Genomic DNA, 17432 nt, shown 5'->3' on the forward strand with positions numbered 1-17432 from the left:
GCATGTGGAAACACAGGTGGCTGAGCCCTCCCCCACCCCCGCCCCGTTTCCCACTTAAGGGCAGGGGAGATGAAGCTCTGCCTTTTGTAGTGGAGCCGTCACAGAATCTATAGATATATTTTGAAACCAGCGCACCTCAGTTCTTGCTGGTATTAGTGTTTTCTCAGGTCTGACTGTGCTTCCCCTGCAGCCCTCCGCGGTGATCAGCTCTTGTTCTGGCTATAGAAGCATCACATCCGCTAAGCTGACTCCCCTAGGCGGGTCCCCAGCAGACGCTCCTCTGCTTGGGGTCCTGTCGCTGCCACAAGGGGTCCCAGGCGACTCCAGGAAGTCGCACCTCCGGAGCTCCCTGAGTCCAGCCAGATTACCCTGCAGCCTGACGTGGCCATGCGTCTGGTTGGTGCTGGGGTGTCTAAGGGCGATGATCTCCGGTGTGCTAATTCTAGGGAGCGAGGTGACAGCACCCCTCTGTGCCCAGAGCTGCTCTTTATCTAACACACCGCCCCCTCTCTCAGAGGAAGCCCAGAGAGAGAAACAGGATGCAATCTGGGTATGTCTCACCTGTGCTTCCCTTTTGCCTGGTCCTTTCCAGTTATTTCCCTAGGCTGGGCTTCCTGCCCCATCTTCCCACCACCTCCCTCTGGTCTGGATTTCCCTTATATAAAACTCCAGGATCAAATCTGACAGGTCTGGCCCTTGATTTGCTAAAGGAGGTGAGATATGTTGGCAGTCCCTTCCTAAGACAATAACTTAGCTCACAGAAACATTGTCACACGACAGATGTGTTTTTGACTATTAGAAACCAAGTATCCCCTTGTTCTTTCCTTCTGAGGTCCTCCTGTGACAGTTCTTCTGTAAGTGCCCCCTCTCCTCCTGCCCACAACACACACACCTTTTCCCTTTCCACTTGAACTCACTGGGGAGATGGTTATGCTTCCAGAAGCAAGGCAGAAGAGAAGAGCATATTAATAGTATCCAAAATATGAAACCCACTATACTAAGGTTTATTGAGTATTTTCTAAATGCACTCTCCTAAGTGATGTATCTGCATGATTTTATGTAATCTCACCCCACCCTGTTTATAGCTGAAAACACTACAGCATCGAGGGGTTTTATCATTTGCTCAATACTAGTAAGTGGCAAATCCAGGTATAAACCCCTGGCCTCCTGACTCTAGAGCCTACACCCTACCCACTTAAGTGTACGTGAAAGCTGGTTACAAGCTGTGAAACCAGATTTAATACAAGATTGTATGTAGTTGATCCTCACTATTTGTGGATCCCGTATTTGCAGATTGGCCTACTAGCTGAAATTTATTTGTAACCCCAGAAGGGAACTCACAATGCTTTCCTGGTCATCCTCGGATGTACACAGAGGGTGAAGAATTTGAGTGGCCGGGCGTGCAGGATCCCAGCTGAGGTTGAGCAAGGTTGACTTCTTGTTTCAGCTCTCATGCTGCAAGTAAGGGTCCTTATAGTCTCTGCAGCGCCACGTGTTTCACATTTTTATGTTTTTATTGGTGAATTCACCATTTGAAATGTGTAGTGCTGAAGAGCTAGGTGTCTAGAGTTCCTAAGTGCAGGAAGGCTGTGATAGGCTTTACCTGTGTTAGGTCAGCTTCCTTTAGGCTTGAGTCACAGTGCTGTCGGCCTTGAGTTCAATGTTAATGTATGAACAATATATATTAAGTAAGGTGTCTGTATTTTCTTTTCTTAAAATTTTTTTATCTTATATTGGAGCATAGCTGATTAACAATGTTGTGTTAGTTTCAGGTGTACAGCAAATTGATTCAGTTATACATATACATGTATCTATTCTTTTTCACATTCTTTTCCCATTTAGGTTATTACAGAATACTGAGCAGAGTTCCGTGTGCTATACAGTAGGTCCTTGTTGGTTATCTAATTTAAATATAGCAGTGTGTGCATGTCAATCCCAGACTCCAGGGTGTGTTTAAAAACACGCATAAAACAAGTTAACGTATTGATGGGTTGACAAAAATGTGATCAGAGGCTCACAGACACCTAATCCTGTGTTTCCCCTCAGAGCAAGGATTCCCTGTTGTTAATTCAGTGTTTACAGAGACTTCATGGAACTTAACAAGAATGGACTGTATCGATCTCTCTGTTACCTTGCTTTCCTTAATTAGTTAATTCATTAAATACTCAGACATTTAAGAATGCTTTACTTATCAAAAGGCATACATTCTTAATGGAGGTGATATCACCCCCAAGGGGACAAAAGTTGGTTCTTGCAGTGGAGGGGAGTGAAAATCTTATTCTTTTTATATAAAAAGCAGATATATATATATAGATATATACACAGTACATAAGAAATCTGCAGTACATCTGTGGTATTACAATTTCAGTTGGAGGGTGATAAGGAAAAATGTCTGAAAAAGTTTCCTTGGAGGGAGGGCAATCATGAAACAAAGGTTGAGACACACAGTGGTAGGGCACAGTGAATAATATGATGAAGCATCTAAAGTATTTACTAGACTATGCAGCACAGCATATGCGCTCAGTGTTAGCTATTTATTAGAAAAATCATTAATAATAGTATTTGTTTCCCCAATCTTCTTCCCTTTCTTCATAGGCCAGCATTTCCTGTACTGCAGATCATGGTCTTCTGAGGGATCTGCCCACACATTTTCAGATCTGTCTGAAAATTTCTCCTGAAATTTGTTGTTCTCTTTTGTGGTTTAATTTTTATGATGATCTTAAAGATGATGCTTGCATACCGGTCCTCTTTGTAGCAGAGTCCTCCCACAAGACTTCATTGCCCAAGTTTGCACCTGGCTTTTAAGGAGGGAGCTCTCCTTCAGTGGTTATAGGCCAGTAAGGGATAAAAGAAGAGCAGACTGAAAGCACGTGAATGATACAGTCAGAGCAAGTGAGGGCCAACTGACGTGCTCCCTGTTGTAGCAGAAAGGACTCCCCAAGTTCAAGTGGGTGGAAGTGGTGGGCAGGGCGAGTCCCCAGAGGGCCGGGGTAGTGTGGACATGCCCAAACCAAGAGCCCATTGGCTTCAGGAGCCAGTGCTGTATTTACGTTTTCAAGGGCAATGTCATCTCAGCAAAATAACATCATCTGCCAGGTTAAATTAATGCTGTTCATTTGAATTTTATGGGTTTTATTGTTTTCATGTCCAATTCGTTAGTTTGTTTTGGTCTTATTGTTGAATCAGATCTAAGGCAGATGGAGGTCATTTCTAGTTTTCCATTTGTGCATCACAAGTAACAATATAATAAAAATAATTTCTATAAGTTAGTGGTGCACAATAATTTTTTTTTGCCACATTACAGTAGTATTTGCATGACTCAGGTTTGAGGAACGACCATGGACTCGTAGAATCATAGACTATTTGAGCTGCTGGGAATCCCTTAGTCCAACCATCTCCCCTATCAGATGTCGACACTGAGAAGTGAATGTCCAAGGTCAGAGAACAAGGGAGCAGCAGACTGAGGTCAGAGACCAGGTTGACATACTTCTAACTAGGTACCAGGTCCAACATGTCAGCCCCCACCGAGGGTGAACCATGGCAGATAAATGGTGCTGCCTGACTCATATAAATGCTGCCACAAAGGCCTGACACATACTGATGGAGAGTTTCTGCACTGTCTGCTAACTCTGAGAGAGGAGGTTGTAAAATAGGCAGAAATGATGGGAATAACAGAATTGTTTCAGAGCCATAAGTTATAATGAGCAGTGGTGAGAAGCAACAGCCATTGAACTTCACTGCTCTGGTGATATCACCCATGAACTTGGATTGTTCCATTACTCTCAACATTAGCCAACAAAATCCTGAAGCTCTTTCAATTGAAGCCCATTTGTGCTTTTCTACTTTGTCCTTTTTATAGACTATAAACTCACTCTACCTAACTGGGGTGTGTACACTATGCCGGGAAGACTATTGGAAAACAGTGTTTCTCAGCTTAATGGAAGAGTTTAGATCATAACTTGTGGTGTGAAAAGAGTTCATCTGGGATGTAATTGGTTGGTGACTGTTTTAGTTTTCTATTGCTGCATAACAAATTACCATGAATTTAGCAGCAGCTTACCGCAAGATATCTATTATTTCACTGTTTCCTTGGGTCGTGATTCTGGGCTTGGATCAGCTGGGTCTTTTGTTCAGGATCTTGCAAAGCTGCCGTCAAGGTGTTGACCAGAGCTGCTTTCTCATGTGAGGTTGGGGTCTTCTTCCCTGCTCATGTGGGATTGGTAGAATTCATTTCCTTGCAGCTGTGGAACTCATGGTGGTTTGCTTCTTCAAGACCAGTAGGAAGGATCTCTCTCCTCTAGGCTCTTTAAAAGGGTTTACTTATGTATTTAGGTCAGGCCCACCCAGGATAATCACCCTTTTGATTAAAGTTAATGCTATAGGAAACTTAATTACATTGGCAAAATTCTCTCACCATTGCCATGTCCTGTTGCTTAGTGGCAAATTGCAAGTTCTATCCATACTCAAGGGGAGCAGGTTACCAAGGGCATGGACACTGGTTGTGTCCATGTCCAGGTTGCTGTCCAGGTTGCTACAACAAAATACCATAGACTAGGTGGCTTATAACAACAGATATTTCATTCTCACAGTTTTGGAGGCTGAAAAGTTTGAGATCAAGGTGTCTGGTGAGGACCTGCTTCCTGGTTCGTAGACGGCCATATTTTCCCTGTGTCCTCATGGTAGAAGGGGCAAGGGAGCTCTCTGGGGTCTCTTCAATAAGGGCACTAATCCCGTTGATGAGGGCTCCACCCTTATGACCTAATCACCCCCAAAGGCTAATCACCTCCTAATACCATGGCATTGGGGATTAGGTTTTAAGATATGAGTTTTAGGAAACATAAACATTCAGCCTGTAGCAGGTACCATGGGGATCATCTTAGAATGCTGTCCACCATGGTCATTGGCACTTCCCTCCTGAGTCAGTGAGTGTATTCATATTTGTAGACTTTCATGTGCATTTGCAGAATGTCTGCAATATTAATGTATATGTTCAAATTAAAATTTAGAAGAGTAGAAACTCAGTTGTGAGCTGAGATGAGGTTATTTAGACCAGGGTTTCTCAACTTCAGCAAATTGATGTTCTGGGCTGCATAATTCTTTCTTATGAGGTGCCGTTGTATACGCTGTAAGATGTGGAGCAGCATCCCTGGCCTCTACCCACTAGAACCCAGTAGCACACCTTCCCCAGTTGTGACAATTAAAAATACCACCAGTCATTACCAGATGTCCACTTGAGGGAGAGGCACCCCCATTTGAGAAGTCCTGCATTAGAAAAACAAAGTGGGTTTTTTTTGTTTTGTTTTGTTCTAATGAAGAACCCATTAAAGCAGGGAATTTGTTTTTAAGGTGATGCAGCTGTTTGGAGCCAGCAGGCTCTTGCTCCTTGGCTAATGCCTCATTCTTAGATTTGTCTTTAGCCTTTATTAGGAAACGTATAGTTTATAGTTGCAAAGAAAAACTTAATACCGTAGATGTGTTTCCCACATGGACTCTCTTATCCACATGTATGCCAAAACAAGATTACGTTATCATATTTGACTATGTTTTATAATCTTGTCTGAATTTATAGTCAAGCCATATTATAATAGGGCTTTAGTTCTACTATGACATGGGTCAGATATTTCCCAAAAGATATTTAATGCCTAAGGCAAGGAACCTAATGAACTCCTTTCTTGGTATTATGGCTTCTTTCTTGGAAACAAGTGATATGGCTTGGTAAGGGATGGAGTGGAAGGCACGGTCCAGTGCTGAAATTACAAAACTCAAAAGCTGCTCGTTCCTGTTTTCTCTAGGCAAAGGCAGCTCAAGCATCTCATCCGACGTGAGTTCAAGTACAGATCACACGCCGACCCAAGCCCAGAAGAATGTGGCTACCAGTGAAGGTAGGCATCTGCTCTTCATTATCTCTTGCCCTCTGGTCACAGTGCTGGCTGTGTTTGGAAGACACGTAAAAGGTGTGAGTTTCAGTTCTGTTCTACTGAGTGGAAGCATATGAGATTCTTAAATATGAGAAGGCCAAGGTTTTCCCAGGTTTCTTTTTTGTTGCATTGCTGTCACCATCTACTAAAGTTGTTTTGATGTGGTTTAAGGTAAATGCTGTTATTTTGTGAAAATATAACAGGCTGACTTTTGGGAAGTGTTTATGAATGACGTATCTTGTTTTTCAGTATGAAAAACATTATGATTGTAAAATCTTTATGCTGCAGTTGAAAGTTCCTGCAAGAACTTTCAAAATAGGCACACCTGGAATTCAGGATTTTGATAACGGGAAGGTCATAGTCATGGGATTTGTAGAACTTGAACTATTCCCACTACCTGGGGAGTAGGAAAAGAGGTTTGTTTGATTCTTTAAAGAGTAAGTGAAAAGTCCTGCTTGTCAGAACAAAGATTGGTTGCACTGATATTCTTGATAAAGAATTTGACTATATGTAGTAGCACATGTTGGAATTTAATTGCTTCCCAATAGTTGAGAAGCTTTTCAGTTATTACTTACTCGTTTGAGTGTGGAAATCATTGTTTCTATTGTAGTTATTTAGTGGAAAGTTGACCCAGTTATGGAATCGGCTCCTTTTATTTTAAGGTGAAACACATTTAAATGACTTCTTTTCTGAAGAAGAGTTCTTTCTAAACGCATTGTTGAATGAAGGTCCATGGAAGACACGAATGCCGTTTATCATGAAAGACTTGTGAGGTGTCAGCCGATTTTCTCACGACACTGTATAGAGCCTGCTTTCCTAGTGTGCAGGGTGTTGTGGAAACACCATTTCCAGTCTTTGTTTCAGAGGCTTAATTTCTGCTGCTTGTAACATCGGGAAACGCACTCAGAGCCTGGTGTTGGGCATGTCAGTTGTTTGATTGCTCTTGATCTGCACTACAGGGTATGCATTAATGATGATGCTTTACTTCTGCTGTGTGTATCGGCTCTTTGGGTATTCTTTGACTTGGTGTGTTTCAAATAAGAATTATCTCCTCTGGGTTAATTATCCCCAGGCTGACGGATAAATAGCTTTTACAACTGGATTGTATTCCCTTGTGTTTTGGGCCTTAGCGTTGTTTTTACCAGCATTCTGTGGCAAACAGATTGGGGTGTTCTCCTTAATGGAGTGAAGAATCAGGTAGCAATCCAGTTTTAAGTTTGTGCCTGTTCATTCAAATATGGGGATTAGATGATTCTTGAAATTCAGTTAAGGTAATGTGCAAATCGGGTAAATTGATTTTTAGACCTTTGCTTTGATTCTTAAAAGCCAGAGTGGAAATCACTTCAATTTAATTGATTTATGATCTGCTCTAATCAGAAGTCTATGTTTTGTAAGATTATCACTTCTTTCCATCATTATTTTACAGTCACACTTGTCACAGTAATTTGTCTAATTTGAGTGGCTGTGAAAATAGAAAGTTAAAAGTATGTGAAATAATTCTTCCGGGTTTCCCTATCCGGATTTAAGTTCTCTTAATATTTTTTCTCCTTTTCAAAAATAGAAAATACAAAAATATATGAGCTCTGTTGCAAAGGTTGGGGGAAGGGGCCATGGGATTTCATGCATTTTAAAAATGTCTGGGGCTTCCCTGGTGGCGCAGTGGTTGAGAGTCTGCCTGCTGATACAGGGGACATGGGTTCGTGCCCCGGTCCGGGAAGATCCCACGTGTCACGGAGCGGCTGGGCCCCTGAGCCATGGCCGCTGAGCCTGCGCGTCTGGAGCCTGTGCTCCGCGACGGGAGAGGCCACAACAGTGAGAGGCCCGCGTACCGCAAAAAAAAAAAAAAAAAAAAAAAAGTCTGCTTTTATGCTTCAAAAAAAAAAACTATATAACTATGAAAAAATTTTTCATTTTTGTTTTGCCATTTTCTTAGGAAGATCCTTTTGGTGTAGGCCCTGTCAATGTTTCATACATTTTGGTCACAGTACATTTTCAGGAGAGAAAAATGGGAAAATGTGTGATGTTCATATGAAACAGAATTTTTAGCAACTGGGCTAAATTGATGCGGAGTTTTTTCCGAACTTGTAAGTGGAAGAACCTCGTCGTTATGAAAGATGCTATCCATTTTTTGCTTATCTAAAAAAATTTTTAAAGAATGTGTTGTTTGGCTATTTAGTTGCATGAATCCATTTTGCCACTGTTTTTCAATCAGTGAAAATTTTAAAATATTAAAAAATGAATTTGATGTGGGTATTAGTTACATTAAAATGTGTTTCAGGGTTGTTTGCCACAGAATGGTCTCATATTATGGGTCTAGTTTTTTCCAGATAGAAGCATAATAGACAGTGCTCAGTTTCTCAGTGCACAGGTGACAGAGCCCAGGTCCACCTCTCAGGACGAGCAGTCAGGACATCACATATTCTGACCTCCACAAGGTGGATTGACCTGATGGCGTTAACGGTTCCTCCTACCGGAAAACACCTAGGTCACCACTGTATGCAACACACTGACAAAAGAAAAGAAAACAGAAGGTGGACACAGATTTCTTACACACGCTAAACAAGAGCACATTTAAAAATGCTTCTTTGATTCTCTTTCCACTGTTTTCTAGGACTATATTTAACCTTTGCTATTAAAAAGCATATTGGGTAAGTTGTGTGCCTGACTTTCTGGAAGCTGTATGATTATGGCTATTTTCTTTAGTTCTTTGATCTTCTTATGATTTTTTGCCTCTGAATTCCTGGGTATTGCCTTCAAGAAGCACAGGGAGGATCCTCAGTTTAAGGGTCTGCGTGATACTGAGTTCTAAACATGATATCTTTTGTGGAGGGTAATATTCAGTTTTCCTGCAGCTTTTGAAAACCGTGACCATACCTGTAACAGCTGGGATGGAAGCATTTGGAGAAGTGTTGGACTTCTCCCTGATGGGCTGGATGAGGAGGTGTTGTATCAGCTCCCTGGTTGGTGTGTGTGTGTGTCTGTGTGTGTGCACATGTGTGCATTTGTGTCCAACCTCCACAGGGTAGCTGATGGCCCAGGCACCATCTATAACTGGGAAACATGTGGGTAACCACTCTATGCAACGTATGCTGGGAAATAAACTGAGGACCTGGGAGTGGAGGGAAGGGAAGGACATACAACATGCACTGGCCTGGGGCTGGCAGCAGGGACGGTGATGAGCTGTCGTATGGGGGAGATGACAATGTTCTAAAATTGGATTGTGGTGATAGTTACACAGCTCAGTAAATTTACTAAAACTCATTGAATTTTACACATGAAAAAGGGTTTTGGGGGGCCGCTGCCTGACCTTCAGACTTACATCTAAACCATCACAAACGATTCTTTTAATATGCTGCCTCCCAACTCTGAGAGGTGAGAGGCTGAGTCTTGGCCAGTACAAAGTGCAGGGCTGGAGGCTGGAAGCTTCTCCTGAGATGCTCTGGCCCTGGGGCCAGAACTGGCCTGAAAGCCATGATAACAAATCCCTGGACCAGGAGGGTTCATAGCCCAGCGTGTGGTACCCTGTCAGAGTTGACCTACTGTATGTGCATATTCTCCCATGAAGCTCTGGAAGGCGGGAGAGATTATAGACCCACAGATTTCCCAACCTTTTAATTAATTAATTAAGTTTTTAGCTTTTCTTGGATAGTTGTTAACCTCAGCTCAGGTTTTAAACGTGTTAGCATCACTGCAAGTCGGATTCTTTGCTAAGGGCTTATGTCTTTGCTGTCTATCTCAAATTGCAGCGATCCAAATTGCAGCGGATCCACCCATGATCCACTTTGGGTCATAAGGCTATTCCCCTAGGATGGTGGGCCCAGATGATGATACAATTTGATTTTAATCCAAAAGAGAATGGCATTTTATACCTGATGGTAGTGTTCTGTTCCAAAATCTCATGCAAAACTTTCATGAGTCTTAATTTGTGACTCTAAAGCCACACCCCTTTCAAGGAATTGGCAGCCTGCAGTGCTTTCTCTCTGATACGATATAGGCTTTCTTTAAGATCCATTATATTTCTTGTGACAGTTGAAGTTCCTGGTTTCCTGATACTGTAGGGGGTTTGCGTTCAAGTGTGGAAAGCTGGAGAACTTTCCATTTTCTCCCAACAAAATCTGCATTCCAACATCATATACACCATAGCTTCATGCTTTCCAGTTGTATTACTATTCTTTCTCTTCCATTTTTTTCTGTCTTTCTCACCCACAGGGTGTTTTCTCTTGTACTGGAAAGAATGGCCTTTGACCTTCAGCTCTTTGAAAGTCATGTCCAGCTGTGAGCAGAATCGGCTGGATTAGGTTAGATCATGACGAAGCTTCCTAGAAATAAGAAGCTGAGCTTGGGCTTCTTTCATGGAATGGGCGAGGGGGGCCATGAGGGTGTGGCTTTAAGGGTGGCATCTCAACAACTCAGCCTTCTCTTGAGCTGGGGGAAAATGAAGTGGTTAGTTCAAAGGCCAAATGCAGTTGGCTGATGAAGAGTCAGCTTCACTCAGCTGCTCTTTAATCACATTCAAGTTTAGATACTGAACTCATGGACAACACAATTTATAGGTGTGATGGCTGTTTATACATGTTGGTTATCAAGCCGGACAGCCGTGGAATCCGAGAATTTTTAGAGCTACAAAAATTCTTGGCAATCTTCTGATCCACTGCAGTCATTCTACAAAGAAATTCCTGTGGCACAGAGAACTGAAGAGATTTGCTCAAGATTACACACCTAGTACATTGTCAAGCAGGAGTCTGACACAGTAATGTTTTGGTGAAAGATGGTCCAATTAGAAAAAAGCTCCGGACGCGCAGGCTCAGCGGCCATGGCTCATGGGCCCAGCTGCTCCGCGGCATGTGGGATCTTCCCCGACCGGGTCATGAACCCGTGTCCCCTGCATCGGCAGGCGGACTCTCAACCACTGCGCCACCAGGGAAGCCCAAGAAAAAAGCATAACCTTTCAAAAAGCTTTTGCCTTTGGAGCGTGAAGCTATTTATCTCTCATTTGTGCACCTGATCTCTTGCTGCCTATTTTGAGCTGGTTGCAAAGCTGAAGCAGGCTGTTTGGAAGAGTTTGAGAAAGATTGTTGAGCCCCAATAGATCAGTCCTTCCAGTGGGAGGAGGGGAGCTGCTTCAAATGGCAAAAGGATCTCAACCTACTTGAGTAGATTCGCTTCCAGAGATGGAGACACTACCGTTGTCAGCTCAGGATTATAAAATAGCCTTTTAGCAGATTTGCATAACGTTGCTTTGTGAAATTGCCCATTTAATTAACTCCCTGAAAGAAGTTCATTTTAAAATGTTTCATCTGAAATGAGTTATTTAGGAAGAATTTGCGGTGATGTTCTTTCCGTGAACCTACAATCACCAGTTTATTTATACAGTCCTGGGTTCTCATGTTTTCGGTGCCCAAATGCGACCAATTCCAAATAGAGTTATTTTGAAAATGTCCAGGCATTTGGCTTTGCTTTTATTCTCTTTGTCTTATGTTATCTTTTTACTTCTTGAATGTACTCGTCAGACAAAATTCACATGAATCACTCAGGAAGAGAAAGATGATGCTTTTAACTCAAGGTAGATTCTGTTTCCCAAAAAGCCTTTTTGACTATCCAACAAATTCAACAGACATTTCTCGGACACTTATTTCAGGCTCTTGCTAGTACTTTCATGAGTATTATTGCATTCATCTTTGTTTCATCGTCATACTTCTCTTGTGACGTAGGCATAAATGTTTCCATTTGGCAGATGAAAACAAGGAGACTGGGAAGAATCAGGGTGGCCCAAAGTCATGTAAAACTGCTGGGTAGCAAAGACAGGCTTTGAGTGCTGAGTGCTAAGATTTATTCTTAATGCTTGTTTTGTAATTGTCATGCAAAAAGTAATGAGAATTTCACACTAGTCATTGTTATAAGTTTATATCAGAGTATATTTTGAAAGTACTTATGAGAAGTACCTTTTCAAAAGCCAACTCATAATCATGTCTAGATGGCCGACATTCTGCATGGAAACACTTTTGTGTCCATGTATAGTCTAGAAAATGACTTCAAATCCTTAGTTATAGAAAGCAGAAGTCAAGATTCCAAGTTGCTTTTATACGGCACTGTTGAAGGCTTAGTTTTCTGGTGACCAGAACTGTGCCCTTAACAGACTGCACCAGACAGAGTTAGGGTTTGAAGGTGATATGTCAGTTAATCATGATATGGGGTCTGTAGTGTATGTAATATAAAAGTACTGAATAGTTGTTCTGCTTGTTTTCCCTTTAAAACTGAGCGATGGAATTATTCTTAAATTGGAAATGCACACAAGTGGTAGATACCAATCTCAGACCATGTGCCTTGGAAGACTGGAAATGCACCTTGAAGCAGTCTATTACAGTTGAATGAAATTCTATCTATGACACAAGAGCAAATAGATAACATAGGAAGAGGAATATAAAGAACTGGAGAAAGAAAATGATGCTGAAGAAATCTCTTTTGAAATAGTTATAAAGGGACGACTTCCCTGGCGGTCCAATGGCTGACTCCGCGCTTTCACTGCAGGGGGCGCGTGTTCGCCCCTTGGACATGGAACTAAGATCTACATGCTGTGCGGCACAGATAAATAAATAAATAAATAAAATAGTTATAAAATGACATTTATCCAAATTGGAAGGTAGGGTGGAGGACCTTATGGGGAGGAAGAGATTCCAAAATCAAAAACTGGTGTTTAGGAACTTTTATTCAGTATATGAGGAAGGTGATGACCTATTATTATAGAGCTTTGTTTTGCCTTTAAAAATTAAATTTTAAACTTAACTATCTCTAAAATTTCAGGATCATTTGGGAATGCTTTGCAAGGCTTTAGCTTTGAAGCTTAATGTGTTTTGGTAATTAAATTAGCACCTTACTGCCTCCTGATCAGATTTCCTTTATGGTTGAAGCGACTGCTTAATTGTAACTTAGGTGACTTTTGAAAAGCTGCACCCATTACATCTGGCGATTTGAACATTTTATAGATTCAATGTGCCCAATTTAATAAGGAAGTCACATTTGCCTCTGAGGGTTAGTTTAAGCAGAGGCAACCTCATCAACTCAATATCCAGAAAGTGGTTATGTGAGCCTAGAAATGTACATTGAAATGATAAATACCATCTCAGACTCAAGAAATAAGTTTAATTTCTTGAGGGAGTTATCTTCCCAAATGAATTATCCAGAATGGCAAAAATGTCATTTAAGAGTCTCAGAAGGAAATTACGTTTCTCTGTGAGTTTGTATATGTGGGGGGTGTGTGTGTGTGTGTGTGTGTGTGTGTGTGTGTGTGTGTGTGTTTAAGGACATTTTAAAGTAATACTTGAGACAGCCAGAGTTTCTCAGATCTTCAGTACTCTAATCTCATGTGCAAAATTCTATGTTTATTTCCTTCACCTACATCTTGTAACTTGTAAAAAAGCACTCAAATAATCAATATATTTCAAATATAGACATTCTGATTCATCTAAGTACAGCTAAGTGTGTTTGTAATAAAAGCTTGGATCATTCTTAAGATATCAGTAATTTCACTAGATGGAAATTTATAAAAGGATGTAATCTAGGTTCAGATACATTTGTTTAGGCACTGATTGGGGGCTACAAAATGTATGTTAGTCACAAACTGGTAGCACAGAGAATGATCCCTACCCTTCTTCTACCTGAAGAAGTTTCAAAACTAACTCTGGGTTTAATGGATTTAAGTGGGGCATCCAACCTGCAGCTCTTGAGTCTCCATCATCCTCTAACGCCATAAACCATCATCCTTCACAATATTGCTAGTAGCTATTTTGGTTCCCTGAGGAATTTGATTTTATGACAAGATCCACTGCTTCCAGAACTTTCACAATTACTGGGGGAAATAAACACCTATGAAACAGTTAAATAGTAGTTTGGGGTAGTATGGGATTGTGTCCCAACAAGTGATCTGAAGAAGTGCTATAGCTGGAGGAGTTGGGAAAGGCATCCTGGGAGCCCAGGACTTGGCTTTTGCTGTGTGGGTAGAAGGTGGAGGATGGAGAGGGTGATACGGCATGGCATGTTAGATTGTGACGAAAAATCCATTTGGGCTTACATGGGGGGAAGGGAGGCAACATTGAATTCTGGCAGCATTGAATAAGGTCAAAAAGTGCGTTGAGCACGACTCTTTCACTAAAACGGTTAGTTGTGGAGTGGCTGCACACTCTTTGTATTAGGTTTTCCGTGGATCCCATATAATTGGGGTTGTCAGTGACAAATAGGCTATCATTCTGTGACACTGTACACCCACCATCTTTCTTTGGGTTATTTGGAAGGTTTTACACTCAGTAACCAACTTCTGAGCTCATCTCAGGCAAAGAAAGAATATGGAGGAAGTTGGGAACCAACGTTTTAGGACAAATATCCTGATGTTGGAAATATTTGCCCTTTACAGTCATGGACAGAATCTGACCTTAAAACTCGGGTTAACATGTCTGTTTACTTCCTCTTTGACCAGGAAATAACTTCCTGAGGATAAACTAACTTCCTCAGGAAGTCCCTGACTTCCCAAGGCTGTTAGGCTGATTAATAAATGAGAGAAAAGCACTTGAGTTGTAAAGGACATTCCTTTACATTCTATGTATTCCAAAAAAATATAGAAAACCCACATTATGGAGGGAATAATATACAAGTAATTTAGAAATTCTTTGTGATCATTAAGAGGCGATTGAAGAATTGTTATAAGGATGCAGTCTGCGGGAAGCAGATAGTGATACAGTCAATAATTATAAATATAACAGGGGAGTTTTCAGCTGTTTATAACCGCTGCTGCCTTCCAGGGTGGGGTGAGGACATTTGTTCTTCCAAATAACTGCATGTGTTTGAGTGAGTTTCCCGATGTGGGCTTTAGAAAGCTAGATTCCTCTTCACAGTAGAGATTCTGAGCTTCAGAGGAAGGAGACACAGGGGGAATCCAGGGGAGGGAAGAGGGAGATGATGGGAAGAAGAAGAAATAGTGGAACTGGGGAGATACTCCAACAACTTGTGGGTTAGTGGTGCCCAAAGTGATGCTGTCCTGCATCCCTGAAAATCGCTAGTCAGTCTTTACCAAACTCACAAAATTCTTGGAGGAAGGGAATTTCTTATAGAAATCAGTGATGGACTCACTTTTGAGACTGTTCTCTTACCTTCTTTGTAGTCACTCGCCTTACAGAGATACAGCTAAAGCCAACTTCTAAAGAATCCATCAGCGAACACTCCCTTACCATTAACATTAGTCCAAATTTAAGTATTCTATTATGTTTATCTTCTGTTATATATAACAGTATTTTATATAACTTATAGTGACTTATGCAACTTATATTACCTTTTCTCTTTTGACTAATTACAAACTCACTTTGTTCTGATTATTAATAATTATTATTCTCTTTTTGATCTTTGGCTTTTCACAACTTCTGTGAAAAACCTTTAATCATCTCCTTTGCCCTTCCAGCCCTGTCCTTCAGGCTATAAAACCATCCTTGCTTTCTGGCCACAAAAGAATGTCCATCCTATTTTCTTTTCTTCTGCCCAAGACACAGAATAAGTCATGCCCCAAAGAGTCTGGGGCCTTTTATTGGAGAAATATATTCAAGACATAAATCTGGGAATCAAGCAAAGGGTTCCTGCTGCTGTGGGCTTACTTTGAGGAAAGTTAGAGCAGGGGTGAAAGTATTTCTTGAAGTCACAGTACACACTGATTTTACCAATTTATAGTATTTTATATTATAAATCATTGCTCTATACATATGTTCTTATAGTATGAAATTTCATTTGCTACTAAGATTTTTCTACTACTCAGCAACCAAGCCTACCACCTTTGTTGGGCTGCCCCATCAGATCTCCAGATATGCTCAGACATGCATGCACTGTAGCAGTGACAAGTAATAAGCTACAGCCCAATCGAGATGTCAACTGCATAAGAATTTTGTATTGCTTCAATTCATACCTCCACGGTGTCCTTCCTGCACTAGCTTGAACTTCTTTGAGGAAAGAACTGTGTTTTATCCAGCTTTGTATATACCCTGCGGCTACCACAGTATTTGACATGTAATAAACATTTAATACATGTTTATTGAATGAATGACTGGGTTGTTAGTCAAGATTTTAAGGAGGAGTAGACCTCCTGATTAACTTTCCAACTGTAGTCATAAAGACCGTACCGACAAAAGCTGTGCAAAACCAGAGTAATATGTGAGAAGCATAGTTACTTTTTAGAAAAAAGAGTAATGCCATTGCTTAGGGAAACTTGAGGCGCATCCTGGGAATATTTGCTCTCAACGTGTTTTCAGCTGCCTTTTGTGTTAAAGCGACAAACAACTTTTTAGAGCAGAATGGGCATGTTGAAAGGAAGATAGAACAGAAAATATGTCTAGTATCTATGTTTTCATATGCTTTACTGCTTTAAACCAAAAGGTTAAGTTGTCTGAATGCTAGCTCTATGAACAACCAGTTTCTCACAGAAAATTTTTTAACATTTTAGATCAGCAAATGAAATAAACTTAGAAATCTAAGAATTCTAGGGCTATTCAGCACTCCTCCCTGCAACCTCAATTTTAAGGGACGGGGAAAATATGTTCTTTCCCCTCACCACCTTAATTTTATTAAATCCCTTTTTAAGCTCTTTTAACCTCAGTACATTGAATTGTTTCAATTCTTCATTTACTGACATCTCAAAGTACCAAATTAGAGGCTGTGGTTCTTTAACTGATGAAATTGGAGAAGTAAGTTTCATTTTATTGGCACAAAATATGGCTGAATTGGCCAGTTAACAAACGTGCTCTTATTCTCTGGGTTCACTGACTTGTTATGAAGAAAATGTTAGAAAAACCATTTCTAAAAAAGAAAACAATATTATTCTTTACTTTTTTTAAAAGAATTATCCTAGAACCAACCTTGACCTCAGATTATCTTTTGCCAGCTATGTTCTATTTCCTAGAAACTAGGAAACTATAAAGTTCAGATGTTTTGTCTCGCTGGATTGGAACTGGTCAGGATGGAGATTGGGAAGTGAATTTATCCAATCGCAGAGATTTACAGAGCTAAATTCTGGTTAATGGATGTATGTGGAAAATGAAGTTGGAGATTGAACTCTTCATTTAATCTGAATGAGAGGGGAAAAAAAACCTGTACAACAAAAATTTTGTGATTTTGTAACTCCCCATATATATGTGACCCAAGTTACGTAGCTTTAATTTTCTTCTCTGTGAACCAGGAATAATAATGTTATCTACTTCATGTGTTGGTCATGCGGATTGAATTTAAAAATTATATTCATGGGCTTCCCTGGTGGTGCAGTGGTTGAGAGTTCGCCTGACCATGCAGGGGACACGGGTTCGTGCCCCGGTCCGGGAAGATCCCACATGCCACGGAGTGGCTGGGCCCGTGAGACATGGCCACTAAGCCTGCGCATCCGGAGCCTGTGCTCCACAACGGGAGAGGCCCGCGTACCGCAAAAAAAAAAAAAAAAAAAAAATTATATTCAGTGTGAGTCCCTCTGCATATTAGCTGGTTTCGCTTCAT

General features: G+C 41.0%; 1 protein-coding gene across 2 annotated transcripts in view; it reads left to right on the forward strand.

Annotated features, from left to right (window-relative positions):
* Positions 1-17432, forward strand: part of FBXL7 (F-box and leucine rich repeat protein 7) — a 415530-nt gene that overhangs the window by 108763 nt on the left and 289335 nt on the right. For both annotated transcript variants that reach the window (XM_060146894.1, XM_060146895.1), the window contains one exon: positions 5793-5882. In XM_060146894.1, the coding sequence (XP_060002877.1) occupies positions 5793-5882 (90 nt within the window). The remainder of the gene's footprint in view (positions 1-5792; positions 5883-17432) is intronic.

The sequence above is a fragment of the Lagenorhynchus albirostris genome, chromosome 3 (assembly GCF_949774975.1).
Source record: "Lagenorhynchus albirostris chromosome 3, mLagAlb1.1, whole genome shotgun sequence".
NCBI classification, from domain to species: Eukaryota; Metazoa; Chordata; class Mammalia; order Artiodactyla; family Delphinidae; genus Lagenorhynchus; species Lagenorhynchus albirostris.